The sequence below is a fragment of the Choloepus didactylus genome, chromosome 10 (genome assembly GCF_015220235.1).
Source record: "Choloepus didactylus isolate mChoDid1 chromosome 10, mChoDid1.pri, whole genome shotgun sequence".
NCBI classification, from domain to species: Eukaryota; Metazoa; Chordata; class Mammalia; order Pilosa; family Megalonychidae; genus Choloepus; species Choloepus didactylus.
The window spans coordinates 83,972,382-83,992,570 of NC_051316.1; the positions used below are offsets into that span (position 1 = coordinate 83,972,382).

General features: G+C 42.0%; 1 protein-coding gene across 1 annotated transcript; it reads right to left on the reverse strand.

The window, feature by feature from the left end:
• Positions 1-507: 507 nt before the first annotated feature.
• Positions 508-16,122, reverse strand: FAM205C (family with sequence similarity 205 member C). The gene is made up of 5 exons (XM_037798363.1): positions 15,976-16,122; positions 15,273-15,318; positions 5,412-5,472; positions 4,318-4,424; positions 508-937 (listed from the first exon to the last, which is right to left on the reverse strand). Exons 1-5 carry the CDS (start codon positions 16,120-16,122, stop codon positions 522-524), a joined length of 777 nt encoding a protein of 258 aa, XP_037654291.1. The 3' UTR covers positions 508-521.
• Between the last annotated feature and the right edge of the window lie 4,067 nt (positions 16,123-20,189).

Sequence of the window (20,189 nt, forward strand, 5' to 3'; positions counted from 1 at the left end):
CAAGAATGGAGCACATAGCACTCCACTAAAAATCTTCCCTCCATATTGTGGGTATGAATTAGTGAATGAATTTTGCCTTTGGATGGGCTAAGAATGCAAAGGATTTCCAGCTACTCCCTCTTGCCAATACACTGTCTTGGGCCCAGGGACATCGTGGGAAGCCATGACTGAATCCAGGCTGACCTCTAACCTCAGTGTGCCTTAGGCAAGGGCCTTGCTTCTCTGCTCAAGTCTCTTTTTCCATAGTCCAGCATGAGGCTGGGGGGAGTTGTGGGGAATGCTGACACATACGAAATGCGGGTTTAAGCTATACCAGATGGGAAATACTTTCTACCTCCCCTACACACTCCATCATATGCCACATTGAAAATAAGGAGGCACAAGCAGGTGGCTCTTTGAGGTATAGAGTATATTTTGGGAGAGTCCTGCCTCCCCTACACATTAATGGAAATGACAGTGGCAGCCATTTCCAGGGGGATGCCAAGGTTTGGGAACCTACAACCTCCTTTTGCTTGAACTGATTATTCTCCTTGTGTAGATCCATGCCTTCCACTGAGGTAACAGTTGAGACCTGGAGTGGATTTTCTGGTTGGGTGGCACAAGTCAGTTGAGGACAAGGACCCAGGAAAGATGGACTGAAGGGAACATCGCTGGTGCTGATTATCTGGGAACTGGAGGGTGTTGAAAACGGTCTGACTCTCCCCCTCAGTGCGGGGAGGCTGGGCCTTGGGGTTCCTTGGTGTGTTTTCCAACTTAGCTTCCCCTGCAGGGTCTTTGGTGGGGGCCAGGCTCTTTTCAACCTTTTTCATCCTGGCTTTGGTCTCTGTCTCAGCCTTAGAGTAGACAGTGGATTCCTCGTGCTCTTGGCCTTTTATCTCAGGGTTAATCCAGTGCAGGAAGTGCTTCAGCTCATTTCCCAAGCCAGCTTCTGGAGATTCTGGAAGGGTAAGGCTCTGTGAGTATGGGCTGCCCTTATTAAAACCTGCAACTCTTGGGCCTGAAAATGTTGACTGTGTAAAACCTGACCCTGGAAAACTAGACCTTTTAAAGACTGGCCCTAAAAATATTGGCCTAGTTTTGCCATATAAGGCCTGGCTCTGTAGCCCTAAAACATATGACTCCAAGAATTTTGGCCCTAAAAAACATGTGGCACTTCAAAAGCTGAAAATTTTGGCACAGCATATAATCGTCTAATATTTTGGTCCTGTATGAGCTGGTCCTTTCAGGCCTGGGGCAGCCCACGTTTGGTATTCTCAATAATCTCGTTTGAGAGGTCATTTAGCTTGGTATAACTGTTTTCATGTCAATTCTTATCAGGTCCTTTTGCCCCAAGGAATCCTGGGGGAAGCTCTGGGACTTTAACATGAAGGGGGGAACTGGTGAAGGTGCTGATAGGGAGCTGAAAGCTTTGAGGATGGACATGGTACCTCTAGTGAGCTAGACTCGTCCCTTGTAACTCAATGTACCTACCTTGGCCAAACTAAATTTCTACCTGAGAAAGAAGATCCTGGAGATACATTTGGGAAGTACATGTGGGGTTCTGCTTTGAGGTACTGTTCTGGCCCCTGAACCTCAGTGAACTGGCTAGTCTCTCTGGTTAGGGAGAGCCCTAATCCTGTGTCTCTGTGGTCTTCTGCTGCTTTAAGTTTCCCTGTGTTCTCTATCTTCTCTACTGGATTAAAACTGGTATTAAGGACTTGTCCTTACACTTGCAAAGGTCTGGGATTAAGCAGTGCATTGTTCTCCCTGGCTGGGACTATTCATTCTGGCCTCCAAATAAACAGAAATGTCTGGGTTCCTGTCATGTCCCCCCTGGGCTGTGATGTCTTGGAAGTCCACTGGGCAGAACCATGGGCACTCTCTCAAACTAGCTTGCCTTTAGCTCTGCTGCACTGCCTTCTGCTCATTGGAAAGCTGTTCTTTAAGGCTGGTCTATTCTGAATGTGGGGCACACGGGATGCCTGGTTGGATGGTGGGTTCCTAAAGCAGTCTTTTTTCTTGGTTGTTTAGACTCATAAAGGACCCCTTGGTGACGAACTTCTCTGAGACTGCTGTAATTTGTTCACTGGACACCTTTGACTTTATGGGACTTCTCAAATGTATCACAGGGTCTTCCTTCTCAGGATGAAATTTAATTTGGCTTAGATGGGCATCTTGAGGGAGTAGGAGCTAGCAGGATCTATCTAGCTCTCTAGAGGCTTCATCTCCATCCATCTGCATGTAAGTTTGGAATTCTTATGCACTGTCTGTGCAAGTGTCATTCACATTTTGAGAATCTGGTTCAGGATTTATATACTGCTCTTGAGATGATACTGAGTCAGAGGCTCTGTAAGGGTCCTGACAGGCTCAGGCACTACTTCTTGCATTGTATTTTGGCTATTGATTCCTGGGGCCATATCCTTGGAGTCACATAATAGGGAGTAAGGCAGCCATAACAGATAACCAAAACTGGTCTCTAGCTTCTCAATGGCTCCCGTGGACAGGACTGGAGCAACACAGGGTGATCAAGGATAGCATCTGGTGTGGCCTGTTGCTGCTGGCCAAGGTCTGTCAGTATTCAGGGTGTCACTTCCTAATCTATGTAGTGACTGATTGCTGTGCCTAAGTCTAAGCGCTTGCTTTATAGGATGTAAAGAGAACAATTCACAGCCAGGAGCCCATAATACTTCAGTCCTCAGTGATTCTTCAGTCCCAACAGCTGTAGATATAGGCAAGACAGTACCCTAGCAGATCTCCCCCCATTTGACTCACTGTGACTCTGCAACAGTGGCCTAGACGAGAATCTGCAGCATGGGGAATTACCCTCAGCCACAATGGGTCAGAACAAATCACTATTCCCACTGGCCTCTGGGGCTACAGGCTTGGGGAGACTCACACTGGTCAGGGTTATATTACTCTGGGCAGCGGGAGCAGGTCAGCAGAGGACAGGATGGGCTGTCAGATCAACTGCTTCTCGAAGTGGTATTCCAGCAGCCTCTGGGCATCCTCCAGGAAAAAGCTAGTTCCATTTTGAGGACTAAAATGGGCTTCCATACTAGGAAGGCCTGGGTCTGGGGGAAGGGAATGCAGTATGTCTCAGGGCTTATGTTGTACAGTTCTCTGAGTCTGCAGAGATCTCTGGACAGCAGCTGGAAAGCCCCACTGAAGATGGAGCTCCCTCTACAGCAGTTTCCATTCCAAGTTCACACATGGCAACAGTGAGAAATAGGGCATTGATCTGGGCTTATTTATGGACAGTTGGAGAAGCCCAAATTGGGGAATGTGAGTAAGAAGGTAGTGCTGATTGGAGTGGTGGGAAATTTTAGGCAGTATGGAGGTGAAGGAGAAACCACTGAAGAGAAAGAAACTGGGGTTTCCCTTTCATGGACTTAATCTCCAGAGGGAGACCAAGGACTCAATGTGCAGAGAAGAGAAACCACAGAAGAGGTGGCTGTGTTTCTCCTGTGTGTGGCACTGAGGTCTCAGCATGTCTCCAGGCATCAGACCAAGGCTTTTAGAAGCTGAAGAGTGGGAGAGGATAGAGACACAGCTATGAAATTTGGGATTGCTCACATTTGATATTTTTGTTCTAGGTTCATAGTGGATCCTTTCAAAGCCTGGAAGCTTGTGCAGGCTGGCCAGTCTCTTATGAACCCCACCAAGCTCAGGGGAAAAAAAGGATCCCATGTTTTCAAGAGAGGCTAAGAGGCAGCATTCAAGAGGGAAGACCTGGTTTTTTTTCCCAGGTTTTGAAGAGTGGTGGGGGGGGTGATGTAAGCTGCCAAAGGAACTCCTCCAAGAACTAGGGAGCCCTCAGTGTGGAAATGCATCATCCATTTATGTACTTGTGAAACCTCAGGTCTTTGGGAACTAGGAAAGTAAGTGAGCAGTGAATTCAGGTTCATAGGGTGTTTAGGCTAGTGAACTCTGGGTTCAGAGAAGGCAAGGGCTGCTAACCTTGTTTCTCCTGGACAAATTCAGAGTTGCTCTTCCTCCTCTTCTGCTGGTTGACAGGAATCCTAGGCTCCTCAAGTCTTGAAGAAGACAGAGCTTCTGTGCCCCAGCATACATGTGACAGTGGCCTGTGCCGTAGGTGTTCAGTGCAGTAATCTTGGATGCTGACCATACTGGGTGACTTGGCAGCTGTCTGGCTTAAGGATTTCTGATCCATTAATTGTGACAGTGTGGAGGTTAGAGATGTCAGTGAAAGCTCTCTAGACTGCTGGGAAGGCTGTTCCAGACTCTGCTCAAAAGAGCCATTAGACATGGACAAAATCTCTAGGCAAGAAGAGACCAGTGATGCCTCCGATGAAATGGGGGAGATCATAGTTTTCTCACCCACTAGCAGGTGCTGGATCTCAAGAGCCACAGCATTGCAGACATGGCAGCTGAGATCTGCACACAGAAGCCGCCGCACACTTCCCTCCTGGGGAAGCCAGCCCTGGCTGGGAAGGGCAACAGAGAAACCATTACTGAAGCAGTGCCCTCTCCCTCCTTGGAAGGGTGTGGCCTGGGGGATAGGTGCTGCCCTCCCCTAGTCCTGTAAGCCCTAAGGCCTACCCCGCAGTACCCTACACCTTTGCTTTTCTCCCTAAGATAATGGCATTCGGAGGGTTAGGGCTAGTCAGGACTTGCTGGAGAAGGTCTTGAAAACCCAGGGGAGGGCAGGGCTTTCATACAGGACTAGGTGTTGGGGGACAGTTGTTTGCTGAGAAGCTGAAGTTAAGAGAAGTATATCAGGATGATGGAAGAGCCACGTGGTTAGCTGATGGGGCATAACCAGGAACATCACCAGGCAGAACCTGCGGTCAGTCTCTTTTGGGGTTAAGAAACAAAGCCTGGATTCAACGTTTCTATACTATGGAAAATGAGACTGTTGCATGAGAACTCTGCATTCTGGGCTGGGGGCTGTCCTTGGTCCTGTTTACAGCATATCTTGGGAACCAATTCAGTTTTCTAGAAATATTAAGATGAGGATAAGATAATAGGCTCCTTTCTGAGGGCAGTCTCAGGAACTGGCTTGCCAAAGACTGACCAGAGAAAGGAATGTCATCAAGGTCTAGTCGGACTCAGAAGAATCTACCCTTATAAAGGTATAGGGAAAAAAGTATATGTAAAATCCATTTCTTGACTGGATAACTGTGTCATGGCTGAGTTAAAACCCCCATAGAGTCTTTTGTGAAGTATGTACTAGTCAGCCCCTGAATTCCAGGAATACTGTGGTTCCAGCACCAGGAGTGGAATTGGGAGACTTCCCTCCTGAGACGTCTAAACCCCTCTGTACTGAAAACCCCCTCAAACTCTGAACCAACCTCTACTCTGTATGGCTCCTTCCCAGCCATCATCCCTCTCCTCATACCTGCCCCAGGCCTAGGTGAGAACTAATCACAGGTCAGGATGGGGGTTGGAAGACAGCCTAAGCAAAAGATTACCTTTTCATGAGAAAGAGCAGCTTCCGTGGCTTCTCAGCTTCTTTCTGGGAAGCTCTCCTAGCTGAGAAACCAGGGGACAGTGTTACATGGGACAGGAGAGGATTCAGACATGTGATTGTTTCCTAATTAGTACAAACTGGTTGACTTGAAACAACTGAAAGTTATTCTCTCTCAATTCTGGAGGCTAGAAGTCTGAAATCAAGGTATGGGCAGTGCCATGCTCCCTCTGAGGGTCTAGGGAAGACTGTTCCATGATTTTCTCTTAACTTCTGGTGGTTATAGGCAGTCCTTTGGCATTCCCTGACTTGTAGATGCATCACCCCTATCTCTTTTTCATTGTTATGTGGTGTTCTGCCTGTGTGTCTGTTTCTCTTCTCCTCTTCTTATAAAGATACTAGTCATATTGGAATAAGGGCCCACCTTACTGCAATATGACCTCAAATTACCTAATTACACCTGTATTACCCTATTTCCAAATATGGTCACATTCTGAGGTACTGGGATTAGGACTTCAGTATATCTTTTGGTGGACACAATTCAACCCATAAAGGTCCATCCTCACGTCTCCCAAAATTCTTGTCCTTCCCAAGTGCAAAATTTATTCAGCTAATCCCAACATCCCCAAAAGTTTTATCCCATTCCAGCATTAACTCTAGGCCTAAAATCTCATCAAAATATATTTAACTCAAAAAGTCCCAAATCTTCATTCTATGAAACCAGCATCATCCTAATATCAAAGCCAGATAGAGGTATCACAAAAAAAGAAAATTACAGACCAATATCCCTTATGAATATAGATGCAAAATCCTCAACAATATAGCAAACCTAATCCAATAGCACACCAAAAGGATTATAGACCATGATCAAGTGAGATTTATCTCAGGAATGTAAGGATAGTTTAATATACGAAAATCAATCAATGTAAATACACTACATTAATAGAATGAAAGAGAAAAAAACCACATGATCATTTCAATTGACACAGAAAAGGCATTTGACACAATCAGCACCATTTCTTGATTAAAATACTAGAAAATAGGGATAGAAGGGAACTTCCATATCATGTTAAAGGACATATATGAAAAACTCACAGCTAACATTATATTCAATGGTGAAAGACTGAAATCTTTCCCCTTAATATCAGGTACAAGACAAGGATGCCTGCTATGACCACTGCTATTCAACTTTGTACTGAAGTTCTAAGCAGAGCAGCTGGAAAAAGAAAAGAAATAAAAGGCATGCAAATTGTAAAGGAAAATGTAAAACTTTCCTTATTTGCAGATGACATGATCCTATTTAGAGAAAATCCAGAAGAACTTGCAAGAAAGCTAGTAGTGCTAGTAACTTCAAGTGGAGGGTATGAGATCAGTACACAAAAATCAGTCATGTTTCTATACACCAGCAATGAACAATCTGAAAGTAAATTCAAGAATCTGAAAGTAAAAGAACAACAAGCTTAGAGGACTCACACTTCCCAATTTCAAAACTATTGCAAAACTACAGTAATCAAAATTGTGTGGTATTGGTACATGTATAGACACACAGACCAACAGAATAGAATTGAGAGTGCAGAAATAAACCCACACATGTATGGCCAATTGAATTTTGACAAGAGAGGCAAATCCACACAATGTCTAAAGAACAGTATCTTCAAAAATTGGTGCTGGGAAAACATGCAAAAGAATGAAAGTGAGCCCCTACCCAACACTGTACACAAAAATTAACTCAAAATGGATCATTTACCTGAATATAAGATATAAACTGTAAAACTCTTAGGATAAAACATAGGGAAAGAGAACCTAAGATGGCAGCTAGGTGAGACAGGGGAAAAAAACACCTCCATGAAAAATACTAGATAAAAACCAGAAAGTGACCCAGAACACCACTGCTAGCGATGAACCAGCCGGACAAGGTCTGCTAAGGGAACGTGCATTTGGTGAAACCAGGAGCCTGCATTCTGCAACGAATGAGTGAGCCAGTTGAAAGTCCCATGGCCACGCTGTGGTGTGGGGAAATGGTGGGCTGGTGTTTGGAGATGGACTAGTTCTTTTAAAAAAAAAGCCCAGGAGCGGCTGCAGATACAATGGGGAGAGCTGCTCAGTGAAGCACGGTGGGAGCAGGCTGGGCTAATGCCTTGGTGTCTGGCATGGAGAATACCCCTTCCCACACCTGCTGCTGATTGTCTCAAGACCAGAGGAGCAGAGGGGAGCCAAAAGGAGAAAAAAACTGCATTCCTTGCAGCCATCTCCCCAGCGGGTGGGGGACGCTCCTGCCCAGGGCCAGATCCACAGCCCAGAGCCACGCCAAGAAACCCAGTGTGATGGGGAATCTTTCCCACAGCACTACACACAAGCCACAATATCAGCCGTGGACAGCGGCCTTTAATACACCCACAGCTGATTGTCCCAGAGCTGGGAGGGCGGAGCAGTGCGAAAAGGGGGAAGTTAACGTGTCCCATTCAACCATCCTTGAAGCGGGCTGGGAGCGCCCCTGCACAGCCCAGTGACCCAGGGCTTCCCTGGCGGGCTGGCGCGCACTAGTGACACGGCGTGACCCTCCCTCAGCAGAGGTCCTGGAAGAACACAGCTGGGAAGGGGGAACCGCTTGGAAATTCCAGGGACCCTAAGCGAACACCAAGGACTTGTGGGTCAGTGGCAGAGCCAATCCGTGGAAAGACTGAAATGAAGGCTTAGGCTCTGGCAACAGCCTTAAATCTCCGGGAATACCTGGGAGGTTTGATTATTAAAGCTGCCCTGCCTGCCTAACCACCCAGACACACGCCCCACATTCAGGGCAGACAGCACCAGCAACACACCCAAACTTGGTGCACCAACTGGACCCCACAAGAATCAGACCTCCATACACCACAAAGACAAAGTGAGGGAGAACTGACTTGAGGGGAATAGGTTACTCACGGACGCCATCTGCTGGTTAGTTAGAGAAAGTGTACACCACCAAGCTGCAGTTCTGTCAAATTAGGGATCAAGTAAAGCAAATGCCAAGAGGCCAAAAACAATAGAAAATCTTAAAGCATATGATAAAACCAGATGATATGGAGAACCCAAACCAAAACACCCAAATTAAAAGATCAGAAGACACACAGTACTTGGCACAACTCATCAAAGAATTACAGACAGCCAATGAGAGCATGGCTCAGGATATAAAGGATATGAAGAAGAGCATGGCACAGGATATAAAGGACATAAAGAAGACCCTAGAAGAGCATAAAGAAGAAATTTCAAGAGTAAATAAAAAAATAGAAGATCTTATGGAAATAAAAGAAACTGTTGGCCAATTTAAAAAGACTCTGGATACTCATAATACAAGATTAGAGGAAGTTGAACAACAACTCAGCCTCCTCAAGGACTACAGAACAGAAAATGAAAGAACAAAAGAAAGAATGGGGAAAAAATCGAAATGGATCTCAGGGATATGATAGATAAAATAAAACGTCCAAATTTAAGACTCATTGGTGTCCCAGAAGGGGAAGAGAAGGGTAAAGGTCTAGAAAGAGTATTCAAAGAAATTGTTGGGGAAAACTTTCCCAACCTTCTACACAATATAAATACACAAAGCATAAATGCCCAGCAAACTCCAAATAGAATAAATCCAAATAAACCCACTCTGAGACATATTCTGATCAGACTGTCAAATACTGAAGAGAAGGAGCAAGTTCTGAAAGCAGCAAGAGAAAACCAATTGACCACATACAAAGGAAACAGCATAAGACTAAGTAGTGACTACTCAACGGCCACCATAGAGGCAAGAAGGCAGTGGCATGACATATTTAAAACTCTGAGAGAGAAAAATTTCCAACCAAGAATACTTTATCCAGCAAAACTCTCCTTCAAATTTGAGGGAGAGCTTAAATTTTTCACAGACAAACAAATGCTGAGAGATTTTGCTAATAAAAGACCTGCCCTACTTCAGATACTAAAGGGAGTCCTACCGACAGAGAAAAAAGCTGAGGGACTTCACCACCAGTAGATCAGTCCTATCAGAAATGCTAAAGGGAGTTGAGCAGGCTGAAAGGAAGGGACACTAAACAATTGACTGAAACTACATGAAGAAATAAAAGGTACCACTAAAGATCACATGGGAAATAAAAATACCAATACTACTGTATTTTTGATTTGTAACTCCACTATTTACTTCCTACAGGATCTAAAATACATAAACTGTAATGATAAATCAGTGGTTTTGGACTCAATGTAAAATATGTAATTTTTGACAAGAACTACATAAAAGTGGGGGAATGAGGGAGTACAGGAACACAGTTTATGTGTCATATTGTAGTTCAGTTGGTATCGAAGAAAAACAAGATTGTTATAGATTTAAGATGTTAAATTTAAGCCCCATGGTAAACACAAAGAAAGTATCAGAGAATATGACCATAGAGATGAAACGTAGAGTAGGGGGGTTCCGAGAAGTGGGGGAAGGGGCAATGGGGAGTTAAGAAATGAGTGTAGGGTTTCTGTTTGGGGTGAAGGGAAACTTCTAGAAATGGATGGTGGGAAGGTGACAGCATTGCAAGATTCTAAATGTGATTAATCCCACTAATCAAATGCTAGGGAGGGGGTGGAATGGGAAGATTTAGGCTGTATATATGTTACCACGATTGAAAAAAAAAAAAAAAAAAGACAGTCTAAATAGATGATAATTAAATGCCAAGGATGATCCTGTATGGGATCTGAGGATGGAGGAGAGGAGACTCAAAGGGACACAGATGGGACATAAGGAAAAAAAAAAAAGGAAATATAGAATGTAAGCTTTGTATCAAGGTTGAATTTCTTGAACTTCTTAGCTGCGTTTAATGGGATTGCATAAAAGAATGTTCTTGTTCATGGGAAATGTATATGTGAATTATATTGTTTTTTCAAGGACATGTGCAGCTTGCTCTCATATGTTCAGAAGACAGAGCAATAGATGATGGATGATAGGGAGGGAGAGAGGGAGGGAGGGAGAGAAAGAAAGAAATGGTGGTGTGACAGGATGTTAACGGTGGTGGATGGGGTATCAGAGGAGGGGGGGTCGGGGTATGCTGGAGTTCTATGTATGAGGTTTGTACTGTTTTTGCAACTGTTCCTGTAAGTTTGAATTTATCTCAAAATAAAATTTCTTATAAAAAAATATAGGGAAATAGCTGCAGCACTTTGTGTTAGGCAATGTATTCTTAATTAAACTTTAAACCCAAAGCATGAGCAACCAAAGAAAAATTGATAAATCAGACTTCATCAAAATTTAAAGTTTTTGTGCATTTAAGGACATTAACAAGAAATTAAAAATGCAACCAACAGAATGTGAGAAAATATGGAAACCATATTATCTGATAAGGGTTTAATATCCATAATATATAATGAACTCCTACAGCTCAATAACAAAAAGAGAAACAACCCAGTTAAAAGTGGACAAAGGTCTTTGTTGCTCAGATGTGGCCCTCTCTCTCTAGCTAAGCCAACTTGAAAGGCGAAATCATTGCCCTCCCCACTACATGGGATCAGACACCCAGGGGAGTTAATCTCCCTGTCAACGTGGAATATGAACCCCAGGGAGGAATCTAGGTCCAGCATTGTGGGATGGAGAACATCTTCTTGACCAAAAGGGGGAAATGAAAGGAAATGAAATAAACTTCAGTGGCAGAGAGAGTCCAAAAGGAGCCAAGAGGTCACTCTGGTGGGCACTCTTACGCACAATTTAGACAACCCTTTTCAGGTTCTAATGAATTGGGGTAGCTGGCGGTAGATACCTGAAACTATCAAACTACAACCCAGAACCCATGAATCTTGAAGACGATCGTATAAAAACATAGCTTATGAGGGGTGACAATGGGATTGGGAAAGCCATAAGGACCACACTCCCCTTTATCTAGTTTATGGATAGATAAGTAGAAAAATGGGGGAAGGAAACAAACAAACAAAGACACCCAGAGTTCTTTTTTATTTTAATTGCTCTTTTTCACTTTAATTATTATTCTTGTCATTTGTGTGTGTGTGGTAATGAAAGTGTCAGGGATTGATTTTGGTGATGAATGTACAACTATGTAATAGTACTGTGAACAATCGAATGTACGATTTGTTTTGTATGACTGCATGGTTATGTGAATATATCTCAATAAAATGAATATAAAAATTAAAAAAAAAAAGTGGGCAAAGGACTTGAATAGACATTTCTCCAAAGAAGATATACAAATGGCCAATAAGCACATGAGAAGCTTCTCAATCATTAGCCATTAGGGAATGCAAATCAAAACCACAATGAGATACCACTTTACACCCACTAGAAGGGCTATTATTTACAAAACCAAAAACAGGAGCTGGCAAGGATGCAGAGAGATGGGAAAACTTCTTCATTATTGGTGAAAATTGTGCAGCCGCTGTAGAAAACAGTTTGACGGTTCCTCAAAAATTTAAACATAGAACTACCATAATGACCCAGCAATCCCACTGCTAGGTATATACTCTAAAGAACTGAAAGTAGGGACTTGGACAGATACTTGTACACCAGTGTCCATAGCAGCATTATTTACAGTAGCCAAAACATGGAAGTAACCCAAGTGTCCATCAGCAGAGGATGGATAAAGAAAATATGGTGTATACATACAATAGAATATTACTTGGCCTTAAAAAAATGAAGTTCTGATACATGCCACTACATGCATGAACCTTGAAAACATCATGTTGAATGAAATAAGTCAGACACAAAGGGACAGATATTGTTTGATTCCACTTATATGAAAAAGCTAAAATATTAAACTCAAAGTACATTTCAGATTACTAGGGGCTGGGAGGAGAAGAAATGGGGAGTTAATGCATAATTGATGTCAGGTTCCTGTTTGGGGGGATGGGAAAGTTCTGGTAACAGATGGTGGAGAGAGTAGCACAACACTGTGAATGTGATTAATCATGCCGAATTGTATGCTTAAGAGTGGTTGAGATGGGAAAGTTTATGTTGTATATATGTTTCCACAGTTTAATACAGAGACCAACTAAAGAGACAATGGCAATTAAATGCATACATGGTCCTGGACTAGATTTAATGATAATGGAGGAGAAAAGATCCAGAAGGATACTCTTAAGATTTATGGAAAAATTATAATATACTGTAAGTTTTATATCAATGTTAAATTTCTTGAACTTGATAACTGTTCTTAAGGTGGTTATGTAAGTGAATACCTTGTACTTAGGAAATGTATATGGGCATATTATGTGTTCAAGGAGCATGATGTATATAGTCTACTCTAAAATGTTTAGAAAATAGAAAAAGATATTTGACTGATAGATGATAGATAAGGAAGGAAGGGAGAGAGGGTGGGAGAGAGGAAGGAAGGGCAAATGTGTCAAAATGTTGAGAATGGTGGATCTGGGTATCTGGGCGGGGGGGGGGGGCGAATATCTTGGAGTTCTTATTTTTGCAACTCTCCTGTAAGTTTGAGATTATTTCAACATAAAAACTTTGAGAAAAAAATTATAGTGCACAAGTAAGAGTAGAATAAATTATTTAGAAGAAGTGTAAATAAAACTAAGCATCAATAGAAAAAAAAGTTTTTTTAAGATTAGGGCTGCCAGGAGCTAAAAGGGGGTAAGATGGGGAGTGACTGCTAAAGGGTCACTTTTTGGGGGTGATGCAAATGTTCTAAGGTTAGATTATGGTGATAGTTATAGTGCAACAATGCATTAATACACTAAAAACTCATTAAATTATATACTTTAAATGGATAAACTTTATGATATGTAAATTATATATGAATAAAGCTGTTAAAGAACGAAAAATAAAGTCCCAAATCTTATCTTCTAAATCAGGTATGGATAAGACTCTGGGTATGTCTATCCTGGGGCAAAATTCCTCTCCATCAGTGGACTTGTGAAACCTGTAAAACAAGTTATCTGTTCCCTAAATACTATGATGTGACAGGCATAAGACAGAAATGCCCATTCCAAAAAGGAGAAATTGGAAGTAAAAACAGAGCCACTAGTCCTCAGCATGTTGTAAGGACAAATTCCATTAGATTGCTAGATGTGAGAGTAATTCTCTGTGACTTGATGCTCTGTCCTCTGGGCCTTCCATAGCCAGGATTCCACCACCTACACTCAAGGCAGTGGCCCAACCTCTGCAACTAAAGGGGAAGTGGCCTTTCCCCCTGGGCCTGTACCTTTTAAGCTCATGGTGGTACTGGCAGCCCCAGTGGCCTCCGAGCTACACTGAGACATTCTTCCCTTTTCTTGAAGAATAACTTAACATATGTTCACAACCAAGTAGCTCTATCAGCCTGTTTCATGCCTATAGAATCACAGAAGTCTGATAGCCTTTATTTAGCTCCATCTCTGTCTCCGTCAGTCCAAGCTGCCAGTGTTTCTGCTGAGATGGTTGATTGGCTCTGAAGTCACATGCCAAATTTCTTCAGCAAATGGTTGTCTCGCCACACCCTTGGCCCTGTTTCCAGAGCACACTATATGGGAATAGGTTGAGAATTTTCCAAATCATCAAGTGCTAGTTCCTTTTACCTAACAATTCTATTCTCAATTTATCTCTTTCCTCACACATTTTATGAGGAAAACAGGCCATACCTTCCACACTCTACTTGGAAATCTCCTCAGTGAAATAGTCAAGTTCATTGCTTACAAGTTCCACTTTCCACAAAACAGTAGAACATAATTTAGCCAAGTTTTTTTGCCACTTGTTAACAAGGATCACCTTTCCTCCAGTATCCAATAACTTGTTCATCATTTCCTTTTAAGACCTCATCAGAGGCACCTTAAACATCCATGTTTCTACCAACCCAACTCTTCAAGGGAATCTAGGCTTTTTCTATCAAGTGCCTTAAAGCTCTTCCATCTCTATCCAGTACCCAATTCCACAGCTATGTCCATATTTTTAGGTATTTATTACAGCAGCACTTCACTTCCTGGTACCAAAACCTGTATTAGTTTCCTAGGACTGCAATACCAAATTACTACAAACTGGTTGGCTTAAAACAACAGAAATTTATTTTCTCACAGTTCTGGAGGCTAGAAATCTGAAATCAAGGAGTGGGCAGGGCTATGCACCTTCTGAGCATCTGGGGAGACTCTGTTCCATGACTCTCTCCTAGTTTGGAGTTGTGTGCAATCCTTTGGCACTCCTTGATTTGCAGATGTATCACACAAATCTCGGTTTCCATCTTCACATGGTGTTCTGTGTGTCTGTGTCTCTCCTCCTGTTCTTATAAGGACACCAGTCATATTGGATTAAGGACCCACCCTACTCCAGTGTGACTTCCTCTTAACTAATTGCATCTGCAATGACCCTATTTCTAAGGAAGGTCACATTATAAGGTACTGGGGTTAGGACTCCAACATATCTTTTTGGCAGACACAATTCAACCCATTACAAGGGGCATCCTCTAGGATACTGAATAGTAAGGCCTTTGACTCTGAGTGAAAGGAGACTGAAAACCTCAAGAGTCAATGTTCTAAGGGATGTCTGTGTATAACTTAAACATTCATGATGTGCTCTCTCATTTGTAATTTCATTTGATCTTCACAACCACAGTGTGAGTAAGGCTGGAGTGTCAATGTTAAATTTAGTGTATCAATAACAAGACTGAGATGATGTGATTTTCATAGGGTCATAAAACTAGTATATAACACAGTTAAGGACTTCTGTTTTATTTCCTTGTTTCTTCATTCCTAGGGGAGTACGGTAGAGAATTTTGGAATATTCCCGGACTCTGATTTCCCATCCAAAAAAGTTTCTGTGACAATTTATCAATTTGTCAATGGTGAGAGCACCTGGATCCTGAGCAACCCAGGGTCAAAGAAGTTCAGGATCCATGGGAACCTCACACACAGTGGAAAGGAGTCAGAAGAAAGATTGGAATTTTACCTCTTGATGCTGCATCTCTAGCCCTTTGTCTCACTTTTCGGTGACGCTTAAAGACAAAAAGTTAAAGTGTGAAGTTGAGACACCATTTTCTTATCATGTCTAAAATGGGACAACCCCATTCTCTTTTCCCATTTTCTATAAACCAATTTTATACACTCTCCTACATTTCCTTTTCCAAATCTACCTTTTTCACCCCAACATGTTCATCTCTGTTCATTTTTAACTCACGTTAAGGCTCTTTCAAACTCCTTAGGACCTACTACACCATTCCCAGGAGAATTTGGTTGGAAGGTGCTTAGGCTGAGACAGGTGGAAGTGGAGCACATTAAATGAAGGGTGAGTGGTTCTAGGAGTCAAAGAGTTTTAGCTCTCAAAGGCCCTCAAGGAACACTAAGTCAAAAAATCACCCAAATGGGGAGGGGTTCTGAGATCCAGTGAGGAAGAACTCATACCCTATAGGCCTCAACCTAAGTCAGGTTCTTGGCTTTTCAATTAGAGTACACTGCAGGGAGAGCCTGGTAAGGAATTATTTCCAGGCTCTGAAAAGAACAGACTAGACAAGAGTAACAAAGTGTACCGTTAAGACAAAAATAAAACCAAAAATGGCTGGGTTGTGAAAGTGGGGTAAGGAGAGAAATCAAAGGAATAAAAATTTCTTGTCTAAGGCTTTACCAGGCCAATTGTGGTCACAATGTTTTCCTACCCAGCAGCAGCTCCTGTTATGTCTCAACCTTAATCCATGGTGAATCCTTTTGACCTGCCAAATAATTAGGACAATAATGAAGATGGATCCAAAGTTATATAAGGAATATTCAGTTATATCCCAGTGGACATATGTAGGGCTCAACATGGTCTAAACCCCATCAGCATGAGGAGACCAACAATCCATACTCCTGGGATAAAGGTCTTGTCCTGATGCCTCCAGATGTTAGATATTGTCATCTCCACCTCACAGATGATGGAACCAGGCTACCAGACTGCATCACAAAGCCCTCCTGTTTCACAAGACAGGTGTAGGGTCTCTCTTTACCTGTCTTAGGGAAGCTCTTGTGGTGATTCAGTTTGTAGATGAGGGCATCTGGTTATCTGTGAGGGTTAAAAAGCCTGGAGTGCCATGGTCACAGGCAGCGTCTATACTTCCATTATCTCTTCACTCTCCACACCCTACACTAGCCTGATGGCTCCTCTGTCTCCATTATAACAATAGTCTGGTCACCCATCCCAGAGAACTGAGTGTTTAGGCACACAAGGCACCTTATAAGAAGGAGTGATCTGGGGAATGTGGAGAAATTGGAACCCTCATGCACTGCTGGTGGGAATGTAAAATAGCATAGCCACTATGGAAAACAGTTTGGCGGTTCCTCAAAAAGTTAAACATAGAAGTACCACAGGACACAGCAATTCCACACCTAGGTATATAACCAAAAGAATTGAAAACAGGGACTCAGGTACTTGTACACCAATGTTCATAGTAGCATTATTCACAATAGTCAAAAGGTGGAAACAACATAAGCATCCATCAACAGAAGAATGAATAAACAAAACGTGGTAATATACATAGAATATTATTCAGCCACAAAAAGGAATGAAGTTCTGATAAATGCTACAACATGGATGAACCTTGAAGACATTATGTTGAGTAAAATAAGCAAGATGCGAAAGAGTAAATATTGTATGATTCCACTTATATGAGGTATCTAGAACAAGTATACAGAGACAGAAAGTAGAATAGAGGTTACCAAGGGCTGGAGGGAAGGAGAGAGAGTTACTGCTTGATGGGTATAAGAGTTTCCAGAGTTTCTGTTTGGGATGATGAAAAAGTTCTGGAAATCATGGTGATGATTACACAATATTGTTAATGTACTTAATGCCACTGAATTGTAAACTTAAAAATGATCAAAACAGTAAATTTAAAGTTATATATATATTTTATCACAATAAAAGAAAGAAAGAAAAGAAAGAGTGGCCGATACAGAGGAATCTCCAACTTCCCCACTAGAACTGGACACATATCTGAAAAAGCACAGAAGAGGTTAGGGTGGCAGAGTCTGGCAAAGGCTTGGAAACAGCTTTGATAATACAGGCAGTGGGTGATTGGTAAGCAGTAGTGCAGGAAAAAGACCATGGCTGATGTGGAAGGGAAAGGCCAAGGATTAATGATGTTGTGGGAGAAAAGAAAGGATGCTTCCTACTCTGTGAGGTCAAGCTTGCAGTTGGGTGGGAAGAGATTATAAATACTGCCTTCTATAGAGGCACATCAGTTAGGCTTACTTCTAGAGGTCTGTTCAGGGCTTGGTTTTCTTTACAGTGATCTCTCAACCCAAGTTACAGCACTCTGCCTGCTCAGGGAGATGACTACCTACAGAGATGGGTTTCTGGCCAGACTTCTGACTAAGGACCACAAACTGGGGACTTACTATTATATGGTTGAAAACATGGGAGATTTTAAACTTGAATTTGAATACTATGTTAGTTTTCTATTGTTGCATAACAAACTACCACAAAATTGGCAGCTTTAAGCAACACCCATTTATTATTCCACAGTTTCAACGGGTCAGGAGTATGAGCGCAGCTTAACTGGGTTCTCAGCTGAGGGTCTAACAAAGCGGCAATCAACTTGTCATCTGGGCTGTACTCTCAGCTGAGGCTTGATGGGGGGTGGGGGGGTGGTTCTCTCCCAACCTCATGTGGTTGTTAGGAGAACAGATTTCCTTGTAGCTGCAGAACTCATGTATATTTGCTTCTTCAGGAATAGCAGAACAGGGTCTCTGTTGCTCAAGTCTTTGAGTTCAGAGAACCTAAGTCCTCTTTTAAAGTCTCACCTGATTTAAGTCAAGCCCAGCCACAATCATCTCCCTTTTGATGAACTCAAAATCAAACTGATCTTTTTCACATCCACAAAATCCATTCACCTTTGCCATATATAACCTTATGGAGTGACATCCATCATAGTCACAGGTCCCACCAACACCCAAGGGAAAGGAATTATGTAGGGTGTACACACCGGGGGGAGATGGATCTTGGAGCCATGCTAGAACTCTGCCTACCACAAACACTTTTAAGCAGGGCAGGTGCTTTCCAATTCTTTTTCAGAACTCAATTTCCTACCATCTCTCCCTAATTCAAACATTTATGTTACCTGCTTGGTCTCTATCCATCTTGTGGATAATCCTCTAATACTAGAATGTCTAAATTTTCATATGAAGATCTTGTCCTGCTGAGAATGACTCTCAACCAAAGAATTCTTGGGCTAAGGGTCTCGGTCTCTAGCATCCCTTCCAGCATCCATTCCTCCATTTGAAAGGCACAGAGACATTTTCCAAGCAATTTTTCACACTTTTTATTAAAGTATAATTTAGATACAATAAATTAGTGTGCAGTTCTGCATGCACAATCAGTCAGAAAGTACACACCCATCAAACCAAAAGTTCCAGTCAGACCCTCACTTTACTCTAGCCCCTGGGAATCACTAATCTATTCTCTGTTTCTATAGCTTGGCCTTTTCCAGAATGGCACATAAATAGAATCATACAGTATACAGCCTTTGGTATCTGACTTCTTCCATTTATCATAATTCATTTGAGATTCATCCCCTTGTTCTGTGTATCAGTATTGCATTCTTTCTACTTTTTAAGTGGATTCCATCGCACGGATGCACCACAGTTTATCAATTCCCTAGTTGAGGGACATTTGGGTTGTTTCCTAAACATTCAGATACAGATTTTTGTGGAAAGATAGGCTTTCAGTTCACTTGGGTAAATATCTAGGAGTGAGACTGCTGGACAGTATGGTAAGTGTATGTTTAACTTTACAAAAACTGCTTAAGTGTCTTCCAAAGTGGCTCTACCATTTTGCATTCCCATTAGCAATGTATGATATCTCCAGTTGCTTCACATCCTTGTCAGTACTTCTTTTGGTCTTGTTTTTTAAAAGCCATTCTAATAGGTATATACTGGCATTTCATTGCAGCTTTTTTTCCCTATTAGGAGAGAAGTTGTGGGTTTACAGAACAATTACGCATAACATACAGGATTCCCACCTGTATAATAGGATACCACTCTGTTATTAACACCTTGCATTGATGTGATACATTTGTTACAATTGATAAAAGCTCATTTTATGATTAAACTATTAACTATATAGTCCTGATTTAACTAGGGTTAACTGTGTAGTGAAGTTCCATGGATTTTTTTTTAATTTATTCTAGTAACATATATACAACCAAACATTTGCCCTTTTTAACCACATTCTGATATATATTTCAATGCTGTTCATTACGTTGACAATGTTGAGCTACCATCACCACCATCCACTACCAAAACATTTCCATCTTTCCAAATAGGAACTCTGTACATTTTAAGCCTTCATTCCCTATTCCCTCTTCTCACCCCATCCCCTGGTAACCTACATTCTAGATTCTGACTCTATGAGTTTGCTTTTCTAATTATGTCACATCAGTGAGATCATATAATATTTGTCCTTTTGTGGTCTGGCATATTTCACTCAACATGATATCTTCAAGGTTCATCCATGTTGTCTCATGTATCCGAACGTCTTTCCTTTCTATGAGTAATATTCCATTGCGTGTATATACTACATTTTTTTTATCCATACATCGGTTGATGGACACTTGGGTTGCTTCCACCTTTTGGCAATTGTGAATAATGCCATTAAGAACATCAGTGTGCAAATATCTGTTCAAGTTCCTGCTTTCTTTTGGGTAAATATATAAAGTGGGATTGTCTGTTCATATGGTAATTCTATACTTAACTTTCTGAGGAACCACCAAACTGTCATCCACAGCAGCTGCACCATTTTACTTTGCCACCAGCAATAAATGAGTGTTCCTGTTTTTCCACATCTTCTCCAACACTTGTAATTTTCTGCTTTTTTTAATAGCCATTTTAGTAGGTATGA

Excerpts from the sequence above, each read along its gene's own strand:
- FAM205C (XM_037798363.1), bottom strand. The coding sequence starts at position 16,122 with ATGTTGAGCCCTACATATGTCCACTGGGATATAACTGAATATTCCTTA. Across the intron at positions 15,319-15,975 it reads ATAACAGGAGCTGCTGCTGG|CGTCACCGAAAAGTGAGACA; the intron begins GTAGGAAAACAT and ends TTTGTCTTTAAG. Across the intron at positions 5,473-15,272 it reads TAGAGATGCAGCATCAAGAG|CTAGGAGAGCTTCCCAGAAA; the intron begins GTAAAATTCCAA and ends CTGGTTTCTCAG.